Source organism: Ambystoma mexicanum, chromosome 2q, assembly GCF_040938575.1.
Source record: "Ambystoma mexicanum isolate Mex_15411 chromosome 2q, UKY_AmexF1_1, whole genome shotgun sequence".
NCBI lineage: Eukaryota > Metazoa > Chordata > Amphibia > Caudata > Ambystomatidae > Ambystoma > Ambystoma mexicanum.
The window spans coordinates 58,484,583-58,510,174 of NC_090924.1; the positions used below are offsets into that span (position 1 = coordinate 58,484,583).

At 46.1% G+C, this 25,592-nt stretch overlaps 1 protein-coding gene across 4 annotated transcripts in view; it reads right to left on the reverse strand.

Moving 5' to 3' along the window:
• Window positions 1–25,592, reverse strand: part of DNAJA3 (DnaJ heat shock protein family (Hsp40) member A3) — a 743,272-nt gene that overhangs the window by 186,136 nt on the left and 531,544 nt on the right. For all 4 annotated transcript variants that reach the window (XM_069646819.1, XM_069646822.1, XM_069646821.1 and 1 more), the window contains exon 8: window positions 2,298–2,426. In XM_069646819.1, coding sequence (XP_069502920.1) covers window positions 2,298–2,426 — 129 coding nt within the window. The remainder of the gene's footprint in view (window positions 1–2,297; window positions 2,427–25,592) is intronic.

The following is a 25,592-nucleotide window of genomic DNA, read 5'->3' on the forward strand; positions in this document are numbered from 1 at the left end:
ATGGCGGTCCTTCATGGTCCCCTCCGACATATTGCCGCAAAACGCACAGTCCTTCTCCACGTTCGTCTTGTCCTCATGTAGGCAGTAAAGACAAAGGGAGTGTTCGTCCTCCTTAAAGACATTCTGAAGCTGGCATCCAGGGCAGACCCTGAACAGCTTTCCGGGCGTTGAGCTTCCCTTCTCCTGAGCCATGTCCGAGATGGGCCTGAGAAACTTCTGGAGTCCTCCAAAAGCGTGGCTCAACGAAATCTTCACCCTTGAGGGGCGTAGACAAATCCGACACGGGTCCCCGTTGATCGGATGAAGAAACGGTGGAGCTTGAGGCTCTTTTGACCGAAAAAAGAGAAATTTTTTGAAAAAAAACGTGGAAAATAGCACCAACGCTCAAAAGCAATAGCACGAGGATCCCAACACTTGAACGTGCGGTAAAAACCTGAAGATGGCTGCCAGAGGCGGGGCTTAGGTAGGGGGCAGTCATTGGCTGTGGTCAGTATGACGCAGAGATCAGTGATTGGTTACTACTACGAAAGGCAGATCAGAAACTAAACTGATACTGATTTTTTCTTTACCGAGGATTCCCAGCCTGACGACGGGGAATATTCATGAGCATGTGAATCCATGCCAGACCCCATGCTGGAGAACTGAGCGAAACACAAGGACTCCCAACACTAGAATGTGCGGTAAAAATCTGAAGATGGCTGCCAGAGGAGGGGCTTAGGGAGAGGGCAGTCACTGGCTGGGGTCAGTATGACCAAGAGTTCAGTGATTGGTTTAGAGGAGAAAGACAGTTTGCAAGTGGAAGGGAAACTTGTTTCTTTTACTGAGGATTCCTAGCCTGACGACTGGGAATATTCACAAGCATGTGAATCCATGAAAGATGCAATGCTGGAGAACTGGGGAATGCGTGGATTCTTCTAGTTAAAAAAAAATGGTATTCCTGTGAGGAGATCCACCGCCGTTCTAACACTACAGTGGCAGTATCCACCCTCAATGTTGCATTTTTCTTGGTTGGAACACTTGACAGGGGAGGGTATTGGCCTGGTTCATTCAAGAGCTCCACAGCCATGGTGCGATATGGCATTAGCACAATTCCGACTGCCATGTTCACAGGTTTCATAACTAGGTCAAGGTGGGAACAAGAACAGAAGAAAAAAGCCTAGAACCAAGTCTGGAACCTACACACATGTAACATCCTGAACTAGGCGGGGGCTTGAAGGGGGGGGGGGGGTAAGTGTGCATACCTATTGCTTTCTCCCACTGTCTCCTATAGGGTATTTTGGGCATAAGATCCGGACTACCTCCCTCTGACCGGACATTTGATGGTGGAACCTGGGCTAAGGATTCATCCCTAGGTCTATCCCAGTGTGCTGGATTGAGTACAGTTACTTACGCAAACTTAACTGAATTTTTATCTAAGATTTATAGAAGCTGTTACTGTGTTGATTATGAAGAGTTCTGCCCATCTTTCCTTCCATCAGACTACTCACCGGTATTGCACTGGTAAACGATTCATATGCAATTCTATTCCCCTAGTGGTGAATGTTTTGTATGAACATAATTACAGGGGATTTTTATATGCGTCGTATGCAACTAAAGGCCTAACAACTATTTTGTTGTAATGTCTAATTTTAATTATTGGTGTTGCTCTGAGTGGGCTCATTGCATCCCTAGACCAATTGCACTTTTCCTGATATGAAGCCTTGACCGCTAAGCTACCTTACCTTGATTGGGTTTTGACTAACCTCAGTGTCTTCCCCGTTTACCATAAAAAGGGTGGCCTCCCAAAATCTTCCCACCAGGGTTGATCTTGGAAATCCATCCTAACATTCTTGACCCAAGCCATTTTTCCAGCTAAGAGTGCACAGCTTTAAAGAGCGAGCTGGCTGCTTGCTCATCTCTAGAGGTGCACAGTCATATCTGAGGGGGCAAGTGGGATGCCATGCATTTTAGTTGCCTTTATAGGATATGACAAACTCTCTGCTAGATTAACTTGGCCTCATGATGTTTAGCAATGAAGTGCATTCAACATTTTGTTCTGGCACAAAGCCTGCACACAGAGATAACGAGCACGGCTGACAAGCAGAACTGTCAATTGGAATACAACATGTATAGAAAACTGTTTCAACACAATATATCCTCTCTTTGTGGTCAGCATCTTTGGTTTCAGAGACGGCTTTCAGATAGCACGCAAGGTATGCATAGTTAAACACACATGACCATATAAGACGGAGTAAGATTGCATGGCAGGTAGAGTTAAAGGCAAAATGTGCACAGCAACCTAAGACTCTCACTCATACCGTGACATTGATGGTTTCATATAGGCCCTGCGCTCTGGCTGTACCTCCAAGAATGGCCTGCGCAATGGAGAGGAAAAGATCTGAGTGGATATCCGCCCCTTCCCGCCTGAAGATTGGGCTTTTCTGTACCTATAAAAAATAGTGTAAAAAATATGTTACTCTAAACGATCACAATGTTCATTTTGTGCGGTGCATCATTACCAAACGGTACACAAGTATTAACATCTACACACAAACTTCAAACATCCATAAAGAGGAGCATGTTTTACACAATAGCTAGAATACACCAAGACTCCTTAAGCAATGTGCGCATGTAAACTCATTTAAGATAAATTCGAGACTTCTGGTAGATGCACAGTGTGGAGTGCTCTTAGTCGGACTGGACATCTTTCAGGTTTTAGAATATGTGCACACCTAGCGGTCTACAAATGGCATAATCTATAACTAAACTAAATAAGTTGGATGTGGGTGGGCACTATAAGTTTAAGTAAACATTAATTGCTAAATCTACACACTAAGAATTCTTAGGGTGCAAGTCCCTTATGAAGTGCCCTGCAAAAGACACTCTGAATACATACAAAGTAGACCAGGGCCTTCTGCCCGTGGTAGGGACTGAATAATAACTAACGGCAATACTACCAAACACGAACATAAAATAGTTTATTATGGGACAAATTAGTTCAATTATACAGTCCGTCTTGGGGTAAAATTCTAATTTATTAAATTATGCAGGCAGATGACTAATTGGCCAATGCATTTCAGACCCCTACGGTCCTTCTTCAGGGTAACATCTAATCATAAAGGCACAAAACGGGTCTGGGAGCCTCTACCTGTTCTATGGGGAGGTGCCCACTAGGGAGTATCTACAACTATGTTTTAGCTCTCTGTACTTTTCATAAAAGAGAAATAACCATTTGCGTATCAATCTTTGTCCCACCCACAAGTGCAGTTGAGCACAGAAATGCAAGGCAATTCTCCTCTGAGTAAGAGTACCATTGCAACCCGAGACACGTGTTTCGGCCTCATCAGTGAGGTGATGCTGTGCCTCTCTAAGCACAGTGAGCAAGGGGTCCACCTCTATGGTACTTTTATTCAGAGGAGAATTGCCATCGCGTTTTGGTGCTGAACTGCCCATGTGGGCGGAACAAAGTAATATGCAAATGGATATTTCTCCCCTACGAAAATTACAGTGCTCTAAAATGTGGCTGCAGACTCTCGAGTGGGTACCATCTCAAAGAACAGGTCCATTGGCCGTGTTCGTTCTTGCAGAGGGGCGCCCATACTATATTTTTTCCATCGAAATATAAAGCACACTGGAGGAGATAAAACAGATAAATCAAAAGGACGTATTCACAGGGAATATATGTCTCAATTTTTTTTCAGGTCTGAAGCTTCCATCTTTGATGCAAGGTCATCTTGGATATTCCAAAGGTATACAGCGATCTGAACGAATTGACAACAAATAACTTAATACGAAAAACAAATGATGAAAAAATATCAAATTTGTTGTTGAAAGTATATATGGATGGGGTAAGGGATTAAAACGGGTGGGGAGGGTGTTGGCGTGGGATAATAAAGCTAGGGAAACAGGAAGCTTGGGGGGACCCCCTAATTGAGATAAAAAGTGACATTTTTGGTTATTTTATATTAGTTTTCGTTATTAGTGGATTATCGGGTGGAACCTATTTTTACAATAAACAATTGTGACTTTCAGAAAACAGTTCCTCACATATGATCATGATACTAATCGCTTTGGTCAGATTGTCCTCTCTCCTAACCCTGAATATATTTTTTAAAAGTATTTACAAAAGTTTCCCTGACCTTCTGGTGAAAACAAATGAACAAAAATGTGAATTTATAGTTAAAATTTAAAAAGTGCTTTTTTTAAAGTTATATTTATTGGGATACATCACAATATGAAAAGGCATACCATCCACTGCCTTGCATTTGGTGCAATTCTCTTTGAAGCTCAGAGCTGGCCATTTATGACTTCTGAGAATGTGGTTACATGGGCCTCCTTGTTAGGTTCTTTGAGATTAGGCTGTTCTGGGCCATTTGTTGACCCCCACTGACTCCACCATCTGCCTGTCCCATGTGTCAGATTCCAGGTCTACAAAGGTGTGAATGTTTTCCTTCTGGAAGGACCTGTCTGATGGGAAGATCAGACCAGTTGGGTGGGTGGAGGGGGGGGGGGCATCAGATCACTGCTCAGTATCTATTACTTGTATTTATAGGGCATTTTTTTTCTTTTCCTTTGCAAGATCTGTTTCAAGAACAAATTGCATTTGAGCTGTGGTTGTAACCAGGAAGTGTCAAATGGTGTTATAGTCTAGCTTCAAATGCCTTAAGTTTCATTTATCTTGGTAAATCGACCCCCGGGCCATTAGTTGTAGGGGGAGAAATTGCAATTTTTTATTCCTAGGCCAAAGTTGCTGTTTTATTCACAACTAGCTGTCCCCGGCCACGCATTGCTGTGGCTCAGTCTGGTTAAATGGAAAAGAAAGAAAAGAGAAAGCGCACATTTCTAATATGTTTAATTTCACAATGCCTGTGGGTAAACAATATTTTTTGTTGTTCCATTGTCTGTGCAGATATAGAGTTTGTCTGGTTTGCTGAATGTAGAACACGCAACATATAATTGTCCATGTGAGAAGCAATCCGTGTCTAGATCTAAACCGTACAATTGTAAAGATTGGCCTTGAGCTTTGTTGATGGTGATTGCAAACGCAAGTTGGCATGAATTGAGCCGTTACGATTCCTGCGCCGAACAACATCATTTGGAAGCATGAGTTGCATTTCCTGATGTTCGATAGGAAATGCTTTAATTCGGCGGTATATCCGGCAAGCAAAGTTTTTAATGGCTCTGCCGGTTCTCCAAGTTGGGGCCGTTTAATTTTCCCAGCAGCGCAACACATCCCTTTCGTTTCTCCATTAAATTTCAGAGCCTTGAAATTAGGGCTGTACCGAACTTCGGCTTCGAGTAGGTATTCGGCCGCATTTCAGCTGAAAATCAGCTATTCGGCTTCAGCCCAAGGTTCCTGGAATACTTACTTGAAGCCAAAGTTAAAAAATAAAAAAATAACTTTTTTTAAAGCCCTCTTTCTATGATTACCAATCGTTCCTCTGTGTGAGAGACGATAGCCAATCCTAGAAAGTAGAACAGTGGGAAAGCAGCAGTAGCCAGTAAGCCAATAGCTTACTGGCTGCTGCAAGAGCACAATGAAAAATACCCTGCATGGAGGCCGAGACTGGAAGACGACAACCAGAAGATACTGCTTGTGGAAAGACGGACATCGAGGCGGCATCAGGTAAGTCTTGTTCTGTCTCACTTAATGTACCTTTGAAGCGGCTGCCACGCGGTAGGTACGTATATTTATGTAAATGCATAAGTGTGTTGCAACAATGTTATCTGATGGTATTGGGCTGTGTGCCGAGCGCTGCTTCCATGTGCTTGGTCTTCCGTTTCCCTAATCGATGTTGGTAGTAATGGCGTGTGAACGTGTGCCAAGCCACAATCTGCCAAGGCACCCAAAGGCTCAAGCAAGGAACCGTTACTGTGTGCATAGCTTCACTGACTTAGGATCTGGTCAGTAACGCTAGTTATTGACCCTTACCATCCCCTAGGCACCCCCTTACACAGATCAAGTCTATAAATCAGATGAGATATTGACCTTTTAAGCCTGGAATAATGCCATGTAGTGTCAAAAGCATCCGGGCAATGATCAATAAATGGACATGGCTGCACGCACTGACACACTGCTTCTGCTAAACAGTATCAACCCACACAAAAAATCACTATGTGAGGCAGAAGGGGAGTTGACTCATTCTAAAAACTGTGCATTGTAGAGTTGTGTTATAATGGGACAGACCATCTGAAAAACCCATCAAATTCCCACAGCAAAAGTACTCCAAGAATACATGCCATTTCTAGTGATATTGCATTGTGTCAGGGTGGTGTGGCAAGCACGCAGAGACTGCGAATGTTACCCCGGGAGGCCATAACAATGTGTTCAACGTAGAAACATGACACATGCAGCCCCAAAATATGACAAAAACGCTCTGCAGCAAACTCCCTCCATTTCCACTCAAACTCGTTAAAAAGTGCAGTGGGCAGGTATCTCCCCCGTGCCACAAAGTCCTAAGGTGCTGGCATTATGGGGCGCATTACACCAAGGCACCCTTCTGCATCAACGGGCAATGGCAAAGTCAATAGTCCTGGCTTTGATGAATGCCACCTGCTTGTTTTCCTTGTTACCCTTGCTTTCTTTCCTTGACGCCCTGGCTAGCTTTCTTCACCGCCCTTGCTAGCTTTCCTCACCACCCTTGCTTGCTGGCATTCCTTGCTTGCTGCTATACCTGCTTGCATTTCACAGTGACAACCCCTTAGCTGCACTTCTAGCCCCGTTTGAGAGATGGGATACAAATGCCAGTGTCACCAGGGGCGGACTGGCCTGTAGGGAACTCTGGAGATTTCCCGGTAGGTCTTGGCACACTGGGCCTCCTTTCTGTGGTATTTTCCCATAGGAAAAGGGTTAGGCTTGCTGAAAATGTGTAATATGGGGCCAATTTTAAAATTATTTCCAGGACCTCTTTTGGTTGTGCAAATGCTCAAATGGGGTTGAAAAGGGCAGCTGAATGTGTGCATTCATGATGCGTGCATTCACATGCTCTTTACGGTCTTGCGAAGCAGTATTTCTCATGTGCTGGAAAATATATTTTAAAAACTCACTATTCGGCTTCGGCCGAATAGTTTTGCTAACTATTCGGTAGAATAGTAATTTCACTATTCGGTACACCCCTACTTGCAATAAGGACATACTTCAGTCATAGTGCCGATGAGAACATGCCGGCTCAAACTATAATCATCAGCTGGGTTGTACCAGAATGCAATTCGATTGTAATCACGTGATTGCTGAGCACAGAGTCGTGTTTGATGCTGATCCACGGTCCGATTGGCCCCTCGGCCTTTCGGCCCGTGGCCGGCCCAAAAGGGCCAGTTTGGAGAAAAAAAAATCTGAAATAAAAGAATATTTTTTTCCTCAATTTCTTTCAAAAAGCCCTTCATCCTTCTTAGGTCGAAAAAATGAGTACCAACACAGGTTGGGTGATATTGTATGGATATTAGTTCTAGAAAAAATGGCTTAAGCGTAAGTGCTATACAATATATCATCATTTAGCCTTGGACGTCTGCTTGGATTCACAGTAATTTAGTGTACTTAGGGACAATGCTATTTGATGCCACTTCCTGTTTTGTCAAGGGGTGAAAGGTCATGTTTCATTGCTTCACGGGATGTCACTTTGGGGTGGAGGGTCAAATGACATTGCTTCCTGTGATATGAGAGGTCAAGGGTCGTGAGGGGTGGGCCACTTTTTTGAGGGGATGGGCACTTTTTATTGGGTGACCGGGCCCATTTCTTGTCCCAGTCCGACCCTGCGCTGATCTGTTTCTCGTTGATGTCTTTTAGCCACTCTCAAATTGCAGAACGCTATCGCCGTACTCGCAACCGTGCATCCTGAAGTCTTGCTGCACGTCACTCAGTTGCTTCCTCGGCACGTATTTGAGCCATTATAAATCAAACATTGAAATGGAATCTTAAAATATTTAGTGTAGCATGTGTTGCTTTTACGTCCAACAAATGGTGTTTTTCGGAAATGGCATGTTTTTACCGGTCACAAGTGCGACATCTATGTATGGTAGGTACATGAGAACACACGCGTATTCTAATGCAACCTGTCACAATTTCAAAGCAATCGGTGCAGAACTTTCGGAGATTTAAGATTTTAAACATTTACATTTATATAGATGCATCATGTCTTCATTTTCCCCATTTACCCACTGTGTCCCTTTAAACAGTGCAAAATGATGACATTTCTTTGATAGACTCCTGTGAAAATGTTTACAATTCACATCTACATAGGTTTCTTTATACAAAGCGGATTCTCAGTCCTTTACAAGGAAAAACATACACAATGCAGGCACCCATTAAAAAAAAGAATTTCTATAAAATGTTGTGCTTTTCATCCTAGATTGGACTGTTATCCCTTTATTAAAGGTTGTCTGATACTTTCACGTAACTGAAAAGATTTCCTTTTTTGCTACACAATTTATTATGAACAGGTATCCTTGTAGATAGGCTGCTGACTTTACAATACTTCCTCAGCCATGTCTTTTTCAAATGCTTTGCGCAAGATGCAGCGCACATGGTTATTTTTAAATATGCCATTTTTCTTTGCATCCTTTTTCTTCTGTAAGGATTGGCCTACACTGGTGAGGAAGTAATAGGAGATTCTACTATATCTTGTGACGGTATGTTATAGTTGTATTAGTCAATATCACCTATTAAAACCTCCTGCTCAGAATAATCTTCCTTATAAATTATTTAATCTTCCTCCATTATGGGCTGTTCAATCTGTTCTGGCTACAACTTTCTCTTTTTAGCCGAAGTATCCTCCACTAATGTCCACCCTTTTTTTTAGGGAGTCCGTCACAATAATTCATAAAAGATTGAATTTTGCCTACAAAAAGATGCAACACGCTTTTTGTTATGTATATTTAGAAAATAATCCCATTCATCTACTTTGGATTCTGAAGATATTACTTTTCCTCCGCATGACAGCCGAAAGAGTACCTTTTCCTTCTACAGACGTCAAAGGTGTTTTGGATGTCAAAATATCCCCGGAACCCGATTTGACTGCTCTGCTACGAGCAATGTTCTTGTGTTTTTGACGCAAGCATTGATTGGTCGACTGTAGCATAGGATTATGATAAAACAGCCTGTTCGGCCGTAGATTTAAACCTCAGCGCTTGTATGGACTGTTCGACAGGTTTAGGCCTTGGAGTTGAAACCAATTGTTTGGGTATAAGTTTCTGTAGAGGAGTCAAATTTAGGTTTGGGCTTGTGTTTCTCATGGGAAGCCTTGTGGTTAAAAGCAAGATGTAAAAACCTCTCACCAACTACTAGATGGTGGTCTATGCCAAGTATGTGAATCTAAGCAGTTTTACAGGCCAACGAGCGCCTTGTTGCAGTTTTACTACTTGCTTCCAATGGTACAGTAAAATTCAAGCAAATTCTGCTCCTGTATTACATGTAGAATATTTTGGTATCAACGTCTGGCTGTACACATCTGACGATCCATCTTGCAATTGCAGCTTTAATGACTGGATCCCTTTCTCTTCCTGGTTTCATTGACACAAAGAACTGGTCTGTTCTGGATTCTTTTGTTTTTACAAAGGTAGTACATAACAGCCCTGCACACATCAAGTGTATGATGTTTTTTATTGAAATGCTTTTGGAAGAACAATGTCGACCTCTTACAATTTTAAAATTGATACAAAACATACAAACAAATCATAAACCCAAAATTAAAACCAATACATTAACAAAACTTTTGTAAAAACACTTCAAATCTAAAATTACCTTCCCAGGCTTCCTCAACCCCTTATCCGATCTTATGTATTATGAAAATGTGGATTCCCTCCAAGGGGCACAAACCGATTAATTCTATTCTCTGTTATTGCATTAAGCTTTTTCAGTGCCCGTTACCAGATACGCTAGGCGGTAGCTACAGTCAACAATGATTTCGCACTAAAGATCATATTGCAGAATTGATCTGTTTAAAATATAGCCTAAAGTTTGCATATCCTGTTTCGTATTCCCTTGCAAAAACCTCACAGTTCGTGAGAATGTGCCTCTGACTCCACTTGTTTAGCACACAACCAGCATCGCCTTTGGACCCATGGAGTCCCCACCCAGGCCCTGATGTTTTTCAACACATGGAATATGTTTAAAAGCAATGAAGAAAAAAATAAAAATAAAAACCGATCTATTCAAGGCGGGAGTACTGAATTTAGTAAAATAAGTCTTTCGGGAGGCCATATCAAAACCCTGATGAGAAAAGGTTACATCTCTTTGCAGAGTGGCCAGATGATTCACCCCTTGTAAAATGTCCTGCTATTTGGTCTTCGGCTCCAATTTAAAAAGATGGAACTCCAACCATGTTACCAGGAGAAATTGTATTCCAAGTTCCCCACAGTGCTGTACCACCAGGTTCCTCAGTGCCCGAAACTGTTGAGATGGATTTAACTCCGACCTGGTGGGCAAAGGTTCAGAAGGCCAGCCTAGTTTCTTGGAACAGGATAACCTTCTGGACAAGCCAAACCAATCAAGGTAGCATTGGCGGCAGTCAAGACTAGGTCTCAGGAAGGGTGAGGGAGATCGAAAGCCCACAATGAGCACACGTAGTGAAGGACACTACAAATTACTCGGGTGTAAATAAAAAATGGATATACATTTATTAAAGGCCTTTTAAATCAAACAAGCCAAGATCAGCAGTAATACTTAAACCAAAAACCCTACTATAAAACCATATATACAGATACCAATGGCCTATAGGAATGGCACACAGTAAGGGTCCACAACCTGTAAGGAAAGGGAGCAAACCGTGCAAATATACTTTACGCAGTCCTTCACTTTATCAACCCTAACTGTAAGGCAGTCCCTAAGAGTGGAGCCTTATGCTCAAAAAGTACTTTCATTTGCAGATTCACGCAATCGTGCAGTTGGTCAAAAATGGGGTCTCTTGCAGGGGCTGTAGCAGCCCCGGAAGGCAGCTGAGGCAGTGAAGAATAAATTCCCACTATTTGATGAGGGTTTCCCCAAGAGGGCAGAACAGATGCCAAGAGTTAGGAATAGCTCGGTAGCAGAGGCTACCTTGATAAAGGTGAGGGGCCCTCAGGGGACACTTGTGTGTAAAAATGGATGGATGTGCCAAGGGCCACCGGTAAGGGTTGCAAGTACTCACCGACCGAAGGCGCACTCCAGACCAAAATTCGGCAGTCGAGTCCACTTCGGATGTGGTTTCAAATGCTGCAATTGTACTGCTCTGCGGCCGAGTTCCAGGGATGATTCTGTGGCGGGACAGTGACGATTTCTCCTCTCCTGATAAAGGGATTGACGCAATTTCACTGCAGCTCATGTCAGGGCAAAGGGGAGCTGGGGGTTGGGGGGCACAGCACCTTCAAAGTTAGTCACCACGGCTGGGCGACACAGTGACCGCATGGATCAGGTGTACTCTAATTCCAGATCTAGGGCGCCTAGATGTACGAAACTCGGCTAGAGAGTGCCTTGCACCCAGTGCTTGCGATCTCCAAAGTGTCAAGTGTTAACTCGATATTATGGCAGTTGCAGAGCAAAGGACCTGCGCAAGCTGGTCAGTTCACTGGTTGGCCCAGGAACATTTCTGAGAAGGATCGCTTGTAGATTAAAAAATGGAGGTGACGTGAATAGTTGGTCCCACTATTCAAATGGGTCGAAGCGCCTTTGCAGACCATCTAAGTTCGATCAGAGGCAGAGGGGTCCTGCAGGACAAAAGCAGGCTCAGAGTGCCAAACCTTCCAGTGGGTCACTGGCAGTTCCTCTACTCTGCTTCTTATTTTCAGGATGCTTGGATCCTATCCTAGGCTCAGTGAGGACTCAATCGACCTGGTTTGGGTGTTTGGGCCCTTCTCTTATCCAGAATCTCCTTCGTGCCAAAACGAAGAGGACCAATGAGAGAGCTGCTCACATACAGACATGCCAGACGTGGACCAATCACGGACCACAGTGGCCCCAGTAATTCCCAGCACACAAGACTCTCTGGCACCCAGGATGTGTATTGGAACTAGACAGTCCAGCCCACATCCCAAATAAGGACTGACCCGGGTCTGCTCGACCTGGGCAAGGCAAAGGTGGCCAAAGGACAGAACAAAGGACCTAGTGGAATGGCCATATTGTGGCCAAGCTGCTGTCCAGGGCCAAACACGGTAAACGCGTTATGGACTGAAATAAAGCTTTAAAGATATGTGAAAAATAACAGCTGCCACCAGCTTTGTCCAAGGCACAGTTGTACTTCTCCCGAAAAATCATTTGAAGGTGTCTATGGCCTTAAAAATTAAAGCAAGACCCCAGCGCACTGTACTTGAAGATACTTTGTGCACTGGTAAAATGTTGCAAAGAACTTGCAACAAAGTGAAAGGCTAAGGGAAACAAAGTCTCCCAGTACTGACGGTATTTAAGGGCATGCCAGTTTCCCCATAAAGTGAGCGAAAACCCAGCAGAGTGCAGCAGAAGGCTGTGCTCCACTGGCCCAAAGTCGGGCTAGAATGGTCAGACAACAGCAACAAGTTGAGGGGTTCACAACTGGAGGGAAAACTACACAAATGGAAATCTTTCCTAACAGGTGCCAATTGATTGTAGAAAATCGGTTAGAGTGGAGGGTAGTGAGACTCAGCAGGGTCACGTCCCACTGGTCACTGTACTGAATCTGTGCCCATAATTTGCTGGCTGCTATTTTCCAGAGGGAAAGAAGATGGGAAATCGCAAGTTCTAGGTATAACACTTCAGTGGGACGCTTGCCGGTAAGCCACGCAATATGTTTACCTCTAATCTAGGTAACCAATCAATTAACCATAGCGGACAGACATCCAAAGCATATAATGTGTAAGGAACTCATGGTGGCAGACAAGTGATCACAGGTCAAGGGTGGTTATTAAACTGTATGCAGGTTGGAAAACGCCCAATCTAAATCTAAAATGGGAGCAAGTGTGGACCATCAAATGAAAATAAGGCATTCCTAGTGGTATTGTGTCAAATACTAAAGGACCTATACTAAGAAACCTATTGTCAGACCTTATAACTAATACAAAAACGGTGTGGGATGTTTTCAAGAAAAGAAGGAAGTGTTCACAAATAATGTGTCAGGATGCGGTAGCTTGGGTCTCCCTTCCCCACGCTTTGAGCAAGGGGTAAAGTGGGATCTTGGAGTATTGCACACACTTGAGCTTTCCCAGCATGAGTCGACAGTTTCACTTGCAGCTATCAGGGCCATCGATGGGCACGTCTCGTTTATCTTAAAAATCTCTTGCCTTTGAGGGCAAGACATTAAATAACAAAACAAAAGTTCCTTCAACAAAATTAAAGTTTGTTTCCTGGTTTTATTTTGGGTGAGGATTCTTCACCCCTGGATCTCCCTCTTCCGGGCACTAACCCCTCTTTACTTTCAGACTCCCTCCTCCGGGTTCACTATGACTTGTCCTTTCACTTTTCTTAATGTCTTTTTAAACAGTTGTAGTGGACATCCCTCTGCCGGGTTCACGTTTGTCAACACACTGTCACTTGGGACTTTACACTTTACCTCTTCCTTGTCAGCATCCCTCTTCCGGGTTAACTCTTGCAAACATCACATTTGCTTTCAAGGTTTACATTCCCTTGCTTTCTCTACAGTTCTTAGATCAAAGGCTTTCAACTGTACTCTGATTTTGCTTGACCTCTTGTATGACCACTTTGACCTAACTTGACAGCTCTCCTACGTCCTTCTGGTATCTGTGGAACTTGGTTCAAGTTGCCACTTTGCGAAAGTCATTCAGTACAATCCAGCTCTTATCGGTTCGGTCCTCGACTCACCAGCTGTGATGAACCGCTTGGCTTTCCTCCTAACTGGAGTCAAGGCCGGTACTACGGAAGCAGGAGTCTCCCTCGCTCCCGCATATCAGCGTCAAGACGCTCCGTGTACCTTGACATCTGTTGCAGCACACTTGGGCTATTGTCGTCAGTCTTACAATTCCTACTGCAGAGGTGTTGCGGGTCTGCAAAGAAAAGGGCAAGGTTGTGTCGCTCCTCTTCAGACTCTCGATATTCACTGTCTTTCTCCACCTCTTGAACTGCCGGGTCTGGAGAGCTGTCTCGTTGTGCAGTCTGCGTTGTTCGTACTGTGCTCTCTTGCTCCACCTTTTATCCCTGTGGGGAAAGGAAAAGGGCAGTCAGCTGTGTGTGTGAGATTCTGATCAATTGCCCGACTCTTGTATTGGGAAATTTCAGGTAAACGGCTCTGGTATTAGTCCGTTCTCTTGTGTCGTGCGAAGGTGTGTGTCGGAACGGGGTGGCGACGGGGGGCAAGGGTTTTGAATGCCCTAAGTGGTAGGATGGGGGAAAAGGGTGTTAAAAGAGGGGGATACCAGGTCTCACCCATTAGTGTCCCACTCCCCGAGGACCGCCCATCCAGGTGATCCTCCCTCACTGGTCCACCCCCAAGAACAAGATCCAAAAGCGATGGCCGTGTCCTGGCCACCTGGATGACAGATCCCCAGGGACTAGCTAAGAAGACACCTTCAGGTTTCTCACATATGCTAGGTATGATTGACTGCCTATAGGCTCTGATCTTTGCCTCCGAGAGTCCACCATGTATATCAAGAATCCTTTGCAATACAAACCATGTATTCCATGCCTCCCTGGAAACCCCCTCCCCAAGGCGAGTCAGGGACATTTTTGCACTAATCCCCATTCAGAGGTATTTATATTCCTCAATTTGTTCCAAAATGACCCAATCTAAATTCCATTTAAAGGGAGGGGGCCACATATGCCCCTCTCCTCCCCCCCACCACCCCATCATAACATTTGTTTTCGAAGAATTAGGACTCGGCTCATGCTCGAGTGCAAATGCATGCAATGCCTCCATTGAACATTGTAGGCCTATGACCGTCTGGTCCAAAATGACTGTTCGCGTATGTGAAGCAATTCAGGGCTTCTCATCCAAAACAAGGTGGATGGTTATGTGCCTTTCTTTCTTTATAAAAAAAGTTACTCACTGTACTGACTACCTTACTCCTAGTCCATAGCCACCTTTTCTCCATACATTTGGGAGATTACCAAGCACTCCTCACAGGAAACCGGGTGGATGGAATTCCCTTACTGAAAGAGGTTCTTAAGAACAGCCTGGCCGAACTGAGCTTCGGCTCTGGAGCTCAGGTCTAAGCAGTAATGCTTACAAAAAGCTGATGGGAAAGCCCACACAGCTGCTCTGACAATGCTTTGCCAGGGAATATATTTCTGGAAGGCAACGCCAGCTGCCTTGACCCGCACAAGATGGGCATTAATTCCTTTTGGAGGCTGAAGGCCTTGAACGGTATATGCCTCTGAAATACAGGAAGCAATCCATCGGGAGATAGTTGCTTTCGAAACCGGCTTTCCTTTCGGATCTTCGAAGGTCACAAAAAGCTGAGAAGAGCGCCTAAGTTTAGATGTTCTGTCCAAATAAAACTTAAGCGCTTGTCTGACATCCAAATTATGCAATACCCTCTCGGCATCTGAGGCCGGGTCTGGAAAGAAGACGGGTAAGGAAATAGACTGGTACAGATGAAAATCGGATACCACCTTTGGAAGGAAAGAAAGATTAGTCGGAGGACAACCTTATCCTTATGACAGGTGAGGAATGGATGTTCTACAGACAAGGCCTGAAGCTCGCTTACATGTCTTGCTGAAGTCACCGCAATCAGAAAAGCCATTTTACACGAAAGGAACTTCAAGTCCACCGTAGCCATGGGCTCAAAAGGTTTATGGCATAAGGCAGTGAGGACCACATTCAATTCCCACTTTGGATGTGGGTTGCGCACAGATGGATAAAGATGCAATAGACTTGCAAAGTGTCTTTTAATGACAGGGTTTGTCAATGAAAAAGAGCAAGAGTCCGTGGACAGGTAAGCAGCGATAGCCGACAAATAAGTCCTACAAGATATGTATGCCTGAAGTCGCCAGATGAGAAACGAATGATAAGACCGTGTCGATGGTAGCTTCTCTGGGGTCCAGCTGCTTAGCTAAACACCAGTGACAGAACCAGAGCCTGTTGCTCCTATATGGAGACCTTGTCGAAGGTTTTCTAGCCGCCTGGTTAATACGCATATTATCTGCAGAAAAGTTGAAACTTTAAGGATTTGAACTCAGGCACCAGGCCGCCAAGCTGAATGATTGTGGGGAGGGGTGCCACACCTGATCGCTCTGATGAGGCAGGTCGGGAATCAGTGGAAGCCTGATCGGTGAACGGACTGACAGATGCTGAAGCTCCGAAAACCAGAATCTTGCTGGCCACCAAGGGGCTATGAACAAGAGAGTGCAATTCGTCGTGTTCCTGAGCTTGCATAGCGCCCGGTGAATCAGAGGAAGAGGCGGAAAGGCATAGGCCCTCATGTTGTGCCACAGAATCTCGAGAGCATCCCCCAGGGAAGAAGCTCCAAACCCGTTCCTGGAAGCATAAAGAGGAAGTTTCCCCGTTTGATGACGTCGCTAAGAGGTCCACTTCTGGAGTGCCCCAATGGCGAAAAAGGTTGGAGAGGATTGCAGTGTTCCGTTCCCACTCATAGCTGACCACCGCTCGTCGGCTGAGAGTCTGCAGTCACATTCAGTAGTGGGCCCGGAATGTGCACTGCCACCAGCCAAACACTGTGCTGAATGGCCCATTCCCAAATCTGAATGGCTAGGTCTACAAGGGGATGGTACCCCCCCCTGCTTGTTAATGTAAAACATGGATACCGCATTGTCTGTGTGGATGCGAACCACTTTGTTCACAATCACTGGATTGAAAGCTTTGAGCACCAAGAAAATCGCCAGAAGCTCCAGATAATTTCCGTCGTAATGGTCATTTGAGGGGAGGGCTTCTGAAAAGGAGCACCCACCGACAGATTGCTGGAAGATGACCACCATAGGCGACCTGTCATCATACAAGGTGGAACTGGAATAATTTTGGTGTCTGGGTCCACTGCCTGAAGCCAGGAGCTCCGAAGAGTATCTGCGTGAGTCACATCTTGAGACGAGCAAGGGGAAGAGCAAGCACTCACGAGGCCTAGAAGCCTCTGGAACCACCAGGCAGACATGCTCTCTGAGTGAATGGAAACCTGACACATGGTCAACAGATCCGCCATCCTGTCCACAGTCAGGTACACTCTGCAGTCTATCGTGGTCCAACGGAAACCCAGAAATATCAGGAACTGAGATATTGTCATGGAGGATTTCCACCAGTTCACCGAGAGCCCAAAGGCAGAACAAGAGCTGGAGGAGAGACTGAATACCCTCTAGCCGAAGAAAAGCCGCGATGACCGACATCTTCGTGAAGACACGCAGCGCTGAGCTGAGACCAAAAGAGAGCACTCTGAATTGGAAGTGCTCCTCTCCCAGGGAGAACCGCAGATATTTCTGATGCGGGCTCCAGATCAGGATATGCATATATGCGCCCTGAAGGTCTACAACGCTGAGCCAGTCGCCCTTCTGAAGAGAGGACTTTATTTGGCAGGGCGTAATCATCTTTAATTTCTCTTGGGGAAGAGAAAGGTTGAACTGGGAAAGGTCTAGGATGGTGCACCGTGAACAGACTAGAGTAAAAACCCTCCCCTTGTTTCACTTGGGGAATGGGTTCCACCGCCTTGAGATCTAGAAGCTTCTGGACCTCGGCTCTGACGGAGGGCGTCCCAGACTGCTGAAAGGGAGGATTGAAGGGTGAGGGGAGGTGCAAGCGGAAGCATGCCTGAGCGATAGACAAAACCCACCGGTCTTCAGTGATGGTTTGCCACGCCTCCAGATGACACGAGATTTGTCCTCCCACCGGAATCTCGTGCGAGTGCCAAAGAAATATCATCTTGCAGACTTTTCGGCGGAGAGACTACCTGTCCTTGAAGAGGAGGCTGAAGACCGAGAGAAACATCGACCCTGTTGCGGTCTCGGATGGAAGCTACCTTTCGGAGGATCAGCTCTGCGTGGTCTGCAGTCCTGGAACCCTCTAAGCCTGAGGAGAGCCTAGACTGGGATCCAGATCTCTGAGCTTTGACTGGGGGCTTCACAAGCACCGACAGACTTGGTAGTTTGCGTGCTCGCCTTAGAATTTGTAAGCTCGTCATCTATTGAAGAATGAAACAACTCTCTGCCATCAAAAGGCAGGTCCGGAACTTCATCTTGGACCTCCTTTGAAAACTTTGTTGCATGATGCCAAGCTTGACGAGAGGTGTCCACCCTCAACATGAGGCCTCGAGCTGAGATGTCGACATGGTGCGCAGCAGCCTTAAACATATCTTGTGCCAATACCCTGCCGTCTGACAAACCGCCTTTAAAGTCTGCCAGCCTGACCCCAGGAATGAACTAAGTCCGCCAAATCCCTCCACAGTTTCATATTAGCCGCCGCCAAAATGAGCTCTGCGTTAGCCTGCCGCAATTGCAGCGCCGAGTTGGCAAAAACCTTCTTGGCAAAGGAATCTAGCAACTTGTCTTCCTTGGCCAGATCTTGAGCTGCGGCAGCAGAGGTCGCAGAGGCCGGCTTGGTTTGCAGAGTGGGGGCTGCAACCACCGTTGAGGAAGGGAGTGGACATGACACCAAGGCTACTTCCTCTGAGGTGTGCATCCTGTAACAGGCGTCAATTCTCTTATTTATATGTAGCTCAGTGTGGGTTTTATCCCAGACTTTGCAGGCATCAGCCAGAACGTCCTTCTGAAGGAACAGGCCGGTGCGCTCCTGCAGAGACAAGGTGAGTGCCCACAAAAGCCCCCCTTCCTACGGAGCAGGTGCCTCAGGTACTGGTATGTCAAGGAGTGACGTGTCCAGAACCTGGTCATAGAATGCTCTGTGAGAGTAGGGCTGGTCCTCACTATCCTGGTCTGCCTGAGGGTCGTCCAGAATGTCAGTATCCGCGGTTGCGATGCGACCGGTGTCAAATTGACGTCTCGCTCTGCTGGAGTCTTGTCAACCGGAGACGACAGAGGCAGAGGCGGAAGAGGTGGAGGCAGGACAGGAGGTACAGGAGATACTGCCGCTGGGGCGACAGGTGCTGTAACTGGAACTGCCGGGGCAGGATGCGGCACCAGAGGGCAGATCTCCCTAAAAAGACCTTTTAAAGTAATCCCTCATGGGATCAGTGTTCATAAGACTCTGAAACGTCCCAAAAAAAGGCATCCTCTGCCAAAACTTTAGGTTCTGGAATGGGCAGAGGCCACTCATGAGGGACATACCCCCACAAACGTAGTGAGGTAGGCTGCCAAGAGGGCGCGCCACCAATGGGGTCTACATAGACCAGTGGGAGGAAGCAAGACTATGAGTTAGGGGCATCCAAGCGAGCCAGTCATAGGAGGGGTGGAACGGATTCACACTGTCCCATGGACAAGGTTGTCCACCAAAAAGAAGGTTCCCAGCACCCACTGTCAATGGCATGGGTGTGAGGGAAGAATCCAAAATGGCCACCATACACCACGCAAGAAGGCCTGCCACTTTGTGAGCATCTGAGGAGAACTGCGTCACATGTGTCGATGAGGCAGGCAACTCCACAGACTGGTCAGGGGACTTGATCGAAACTTTAGCCTTGACACAAGGAACCTCGGCAGAGCCGGTACTATGGGGCCTGGGATGTTTACTGGACATCCTGTCGTGACCCTTTGAATTGGCCTCCAAGAGAGGAACCTCGGACAAGCCGGTAGAGGAGAAACGGTCAGTGACCTCTCCCTGTGCCCCCTCAATAGAACCGGTATCACCGCGAACGCGGGAATGCTGAGGAATCCACCTCACAGACAAGACCTTAACGGTCCTCTCAGTTCTCTCATTTCTGTCGGTACACACCATCGCCTCGATGAGAGGAACCTCTGAAAGGAGTCCGGTCTGTATAGCTCCCCCAAGAGGGGCCTTGAATCGTGGTTTGGTATAGAAAACCTCAATGGAGGCCTCGGGGTGCTCCCTGTTACCTGTATGGGAAGCTCCAGACAAGGAGATCTCGGAGTGAACTCCGGTACCCAAAGCCTCAGCACGACTGGGCTCGCTATTAGCACCTGGTTGGTGCACCTCGGATCGTGATCAGGTGTAGGCAGGCCCCTCACAGAAACCCTCGGAGAAAACCGTGGTACGCCTATAAGGCCTGCGAGGCACCTCAGGGGAAACCCTGGTAGCAGAGCTCTTGAAGGAATACCCCGGCCGGTGTGCCCTAAAAAGCAAAGAATTTACCGGGCGTCTCTTTTCGTCGAAGAGTTGAAAATGCAGTTGAGGAACTCGCTGGAAGATCTCCCACCGACGAAGACGACGCTGAAGTGCCCGGACCGAAAGGGATTCACAGTAGAAACACGAGTCCCCAACGGTGATCCGGTCCCAGACACTCCAAGCAGAAAGAATGGGGATCCGCCCTAGCGAAACGACATTCGCAAGAGGAACAAGAAACAAATCCCAAACGATCCGGCATAGACTGAGGACTACGCGACCGCAGATCCAGAGCAGGAGAGAAGGACAACGGGAAAGAAGAAAAATGTCTTCCCGGTGATGCAAGTGCGTCCAGCCCAGACCACACGGATTAAAGGACAGAAGAGTGATGCGTGGGGCAGAGGTAAGGAGGGCGGGGTTACGGCCGTGTGCGGTACACCGCGCAAAGAGAGGAAGGACACATTTTTAAATTTTATGCTTTTTTACAAAAGTGCTCTGGTCCTGTCCCACTGGACGGAATGTCCCAAAAGTATGGAGGAAAGGGGAGGTGACGTAGGAGTATAACTGTTACACAGCCCATCCGGACCTATAGCCATCGATGCTTTCGTCTTGCATATCATTCCCTCTATGTTATCTCCTCCAATATATTCCGACACCAGGGTTCCTCACTGAAAGACCTCCCCCCTTGTTCATTAAGTTCAATGTCCAACCTATAAGTATTTTCAACAAATGCTCCCCATTGATCCTCCGCCACATTACAAATCTCCATCGCTGCACTGCCCACCCCATTACTAATCATTAAATGCCAGAACTTTGGCGTGTTTGTCCTGATCAGCTGGTTAATACATTTCCATGGAAGCAGAGTTCTCCCCGCACCTGTAATTCCGAAGCCACTTTTTGTATTTAGCCCTCACCAGTACCAGGATTTCCCACTTATTTACCCAGGATGTGGTCCTGGTTCTTTTGGTTTTCCAAATCAGGGAATTTAACTCCTTTGCCTTATATATTCCTGCATCATACCTAGGTCTTACCCCACCCAGCCTAATCGGCAACAACTGTATATCTTGGGGAGGGGGTAAGAGGAGGGCTAGAGAAGTGACCAACCTCTCTAGCTCCCAATCACAACACTGCAAGATATCCACTTCATTCCAATGCTGTGCCTTGACTGCAGAACCATAGCACTGGATTCCCTACCGCCGTCCTATACAGCCTATTGCCTTTTTGGTTAACTGTCGGGTTACCAATCCAGCAATAGTAGGACTCACCAACTTTCCAGTACACTTCATGCTATATGTTTTTCATGATCACTACACAGTATCAGGGTTATTCCAAACTCACAAATATAAAATCAATACTACTGTTATCCATGTGGTTTGCACATCTCTCCCTCCTTTACAAGCAGGAGGGAGAGGTCAAACTCGTCCAGAGTCTCTCTCCAGTCTCCCGCCCGGCGGTTCAACCCTTCTTTTCTCCCCTTTCGGGCATTCCCCTGGAAACCATGAACACAATCCACATTAAAATATCTTGCCAATATGATGCCCCCCTTGGAGAATTTATTGCTCCAATTTCTAAAGGTATCCATCAGAGCTCCCTTCAGACCCGGCGTTCACCTGCCGGCTGGTCATATATAGTAGCCACCAATGTGGCTCCTGCTCCCTGGAGTAGGTTGGTAGAAGAGCCACATAATAGACTACGATGTATCCGAGCTGTCGAAAATTCTACTAGGTTCCTAGATGACTTTGACCCAATACACAATCCACCCTTAGGGCGGCCTTTCTACGGGGGGCTAGATGGCCTAAATAAAATAGCATAGCCATCCAATTCAAAGTGTGTGGTCAGCCAAGTTTACCGTAAACAAAATATCTCAAACCTTATAATCAAGTCACGCGCAGGCTGGTAATTAAGGCAGGATCAGTGGCCCCTGGTATTCCATGAAAGTAACTGCCAGTGCCCTGTTTGCTCCTGCCTGCCCCCCCCCCCCCACCCCACCCCACCCAACACCCTGGCCCGGCAACCCAAGGGTGGTAAATATGATTATTTAATTGGAGACCAATGCCCCTTCTGCCTGCAACTTCCATGCCTGTCCCCCTGCGCTACCCACAGTGTCTTTATCGGATTGTGTAGGGAAGATGCAATGGGAGGAACCTTTTGTTCCGGTGGATGAAAAACCATATTCTCGAAGCCCAACTCCCTCAAAGCTGGAGCATTTTTACAGACATTTTCAACCAAAAAGGATGAGTCAAAACTAACCAATGCCCAGTTTGTTATACTATCATATGCAGGAAGCTCCAACTTTCCTATATCTCTCGACGTTAAAGATTTCAATTCTGGACAAGGTGCAATAGTTCTAGTAACCAGACGCGATTAAGAAATTGGCTTATTGAAGTAGGATTTAACTCTACAAATTTAACATGATGCAACTCTGTAATAATCAACATTGCCCCAGTTTCCCACCCTGGCCTGTGTATGAGGGCAAAGTTCTTCCACTCCTTTTCAACCATTGGCCTCTTAAACCCTGATGGGTGGGTTCCGCTGCTGTAGTGTGACCTTTTGGCAGTTTATCCACCAAATTTGCAGAGACGTGGGCCTCGAAATCCTGCTCAAAGTCCCCCCCCCTCCAGTTCATTGCTGTGGTTTGCCCCTTGGGACCTCTCCCCCTTTGCAGCCGTAATTTCTTAAGAGGATTAGCAGCTGAATAGCCCGCTTTTATAACAGAGGGCCTGTGCTCAAGGGATGACTGGGAGACTTGGGTAGGGAATGTAGATTTACCACTCCTCTTAGCGGAAGTCATACAATTGTCCAGCAGGCCCTGTAAAGGTACCCTCCCAACTGAGCCATCCCCATGGGCCTACTAATAATCCTTTTACCCACAACCTTTTCTTGTGCATATATCAACCTCATCTTTTTCAGTGGCTTTCATGCCTGATTTACGTGAAATGTTGTGCTGTTTCTTCCTTCGGGGGTGGGTAAGGGCATTTATTTAGATCACGCAGTGGGGGGCAGCATGCTTTCAAGGAGAGAAATTTCGGCGCAGAGGGTCTCCAATGCGTTGCTCTGAGAGGCCGCCACTATATAGCCCTCTCCCAGCGGCGGTGAAGCTGAGGATGGATGGATGTTTTCCTCCCCAAGGTCAATCACCTCCCTCCATTTCAATGGCACTTTACCGTTCTTACACCCAGGCAGAGGGTTATTGGCCAATGGGGTAGTGCTGTTATGCTGTATTGTTGTAGCTTACCTCTGACTTGATGTGCCAGGCAAGACCTGGTCCTGGCTAGCCAAGAGGATATCTACCACTCTTGCCACAATTTCCTTTAGACCTTGTTGTTCCTCAGTGTCATGGATTCTGTCATTAACACGATGCGGTACTCACCCGCCCACCAGCAAGCAGCACGACTGGCATGTCGTCGCCCTGCACCATCCAGCACAGCTCAATCACTGCGGTGGCGCTGGCCGCGACATCATTGGCAGTTGCCATGACTGCATACACGCCTTTTGCAGAGAAACCACTCACGTGATAACCACGCTACGCTGGGATCCCGCTCACGCTGTCAGAAAAATAAAGGGACAGGCCACGCTGCTCTGGGCTTCTCGGCTGTTTTCTGCGGCATGTGTTCATGCATCAACCTGTTTTGGATTCCTGGACTTTGACCTCGTTTTTCTGCCTATGGACCTTCCTCTTGTTTTCCCTCCAAGTACGGCGACTTTCGTTGGATTGATTTGTCTGAACTGCTCTGACCTCGGTAATTGTTTCACGGACTGCCTCTCCATCCTGCTTTTTGGCTTTGACGAAACTCACGTTTTTGGTTGTTTGGATTCTGGACTTTTGCTCAGCCTCTGCATTGCTCCGTCTTCTCCACGGGTCCTTACCAGGAGGTAGGGACAACACTATACTTACCTGGACAAAGTTGGCAACTCTGCAAGCATCTTCCAAGGACTGCTTCTTCTGACCCTCTACATCAGCGGTTTCACGGCATTCCTTTAGAGCGAACAGACAGGGGTATCCCAACCTGCCCCTCCTTCGTTCTCCAGTCTTCCCAGTTGGTAGGTTATCCATGCTTTTTCATATCCTTTACATTATTGGAGTTAAGCCACAGTGCTTTGTGTTAATACACTTGTTTTCCTCTACAGCTACCTGGGACCAGGTGTTTTCTGTTCCTGCCACCTGTGGCCCCAATAACCGGTTAGCAAGTATCTACTGTTATCTCTCTGACTGGTGCTTGGGGACAGAGGTATTCTAATCTACGTGGACCTCGAGTCTTGACACTCAGCCATTTTGGCACACAAGATGAGAACTGCTTACATTTTTGCTTCTAAAGATCCCAGGGTCACCCCTGAAGGGGAGAAAATTTACTGTGAGGTCTGGTAAAGCGTAGAAACCTCAGACAGCGATTCTACATCTGAGTCACTTTCACTGGAGAATGAGTCATAGGTAGTGAGTAATTTCTCCAAGTCAGGGGTCCAAGACAGGTTTGTTTTTGTGAATGCAGACAACATTCTGACCCAGATAATGCCTATAATTCACTTTGTGATGGCAATAGAAAATGTTATCTTGTATGCTAGGTATTTTAAAGAAGCCGTATGGATAGGTTCAAAAGGTGGGCCGGTAAGTTTATCCAACACAATGTTTAGTAGTATGTTTATTCTGATATAACAATGCAACCTTATAACAATTCCAATCAGGCTTATTAATTTGCATGCAAAACATCTTAACACCAACAGTCTTCTTTAAATAGATAACTAAAAACAGTAAAATCTACAAAAAAGGCGTAATTTACCACAAAATAAATCCCAACCACTTGGTTACTTTTACATTTTCTCCCTCCTTCCGGAAAGTAAATTAGTACAAATTGCTCATGCATGGACTACATAGCCTATAACTGCAAGTTGGGTATGGCGTGATGAGGGATACTAGATCTCTTATAACACTACCTTGATTGTGACATTCCATTGCTTGAAAATTGGTAACAGGATCTTACAAATGTTGAATCAAAAAAGCGGCCAAAAAAAACCAAAGTGCATCATGATAAGTTGTCACAATTACAAACATGACTACGATCTCCCACCGTATCCCATTTACACGTCAAAGCAGCTAACCGCAGGCAACCAATGTGTAAAGATAAATACAATGATTTGCCACCCAAGGACATCCCTACGCCTAAATAATCCTCTTTCTGAAATAAAGTCTTGCTGTCCAAATTAGCTTTTACCATTGCCGATTTTTCAACTTTTTCAATACCTAGCACGATCATAAATCTTTTAAACTTCTCTTTCACCACCTTTGTATCTCGTTGCCCCAGGTCTCATGGTGATGCCACATCTGCGGTAATCCCCAATTTTAACAACCATGCTTTCTAATGCGTAAAACAAGATAAATGATGCACCCTCTTATACCCCTAAGGTCATTATCCTGTTCGCAATATACCTCAGCAAGGGGATTAATCCACAAGCAGCAAGAGAAGAAGTGGTTTCAAGATTATCACATTGCTAATAGAAGGTACATCGCTTTCCATCCTTACTGCAAGTCATCAGGGCATCTGGCCCTAGCTG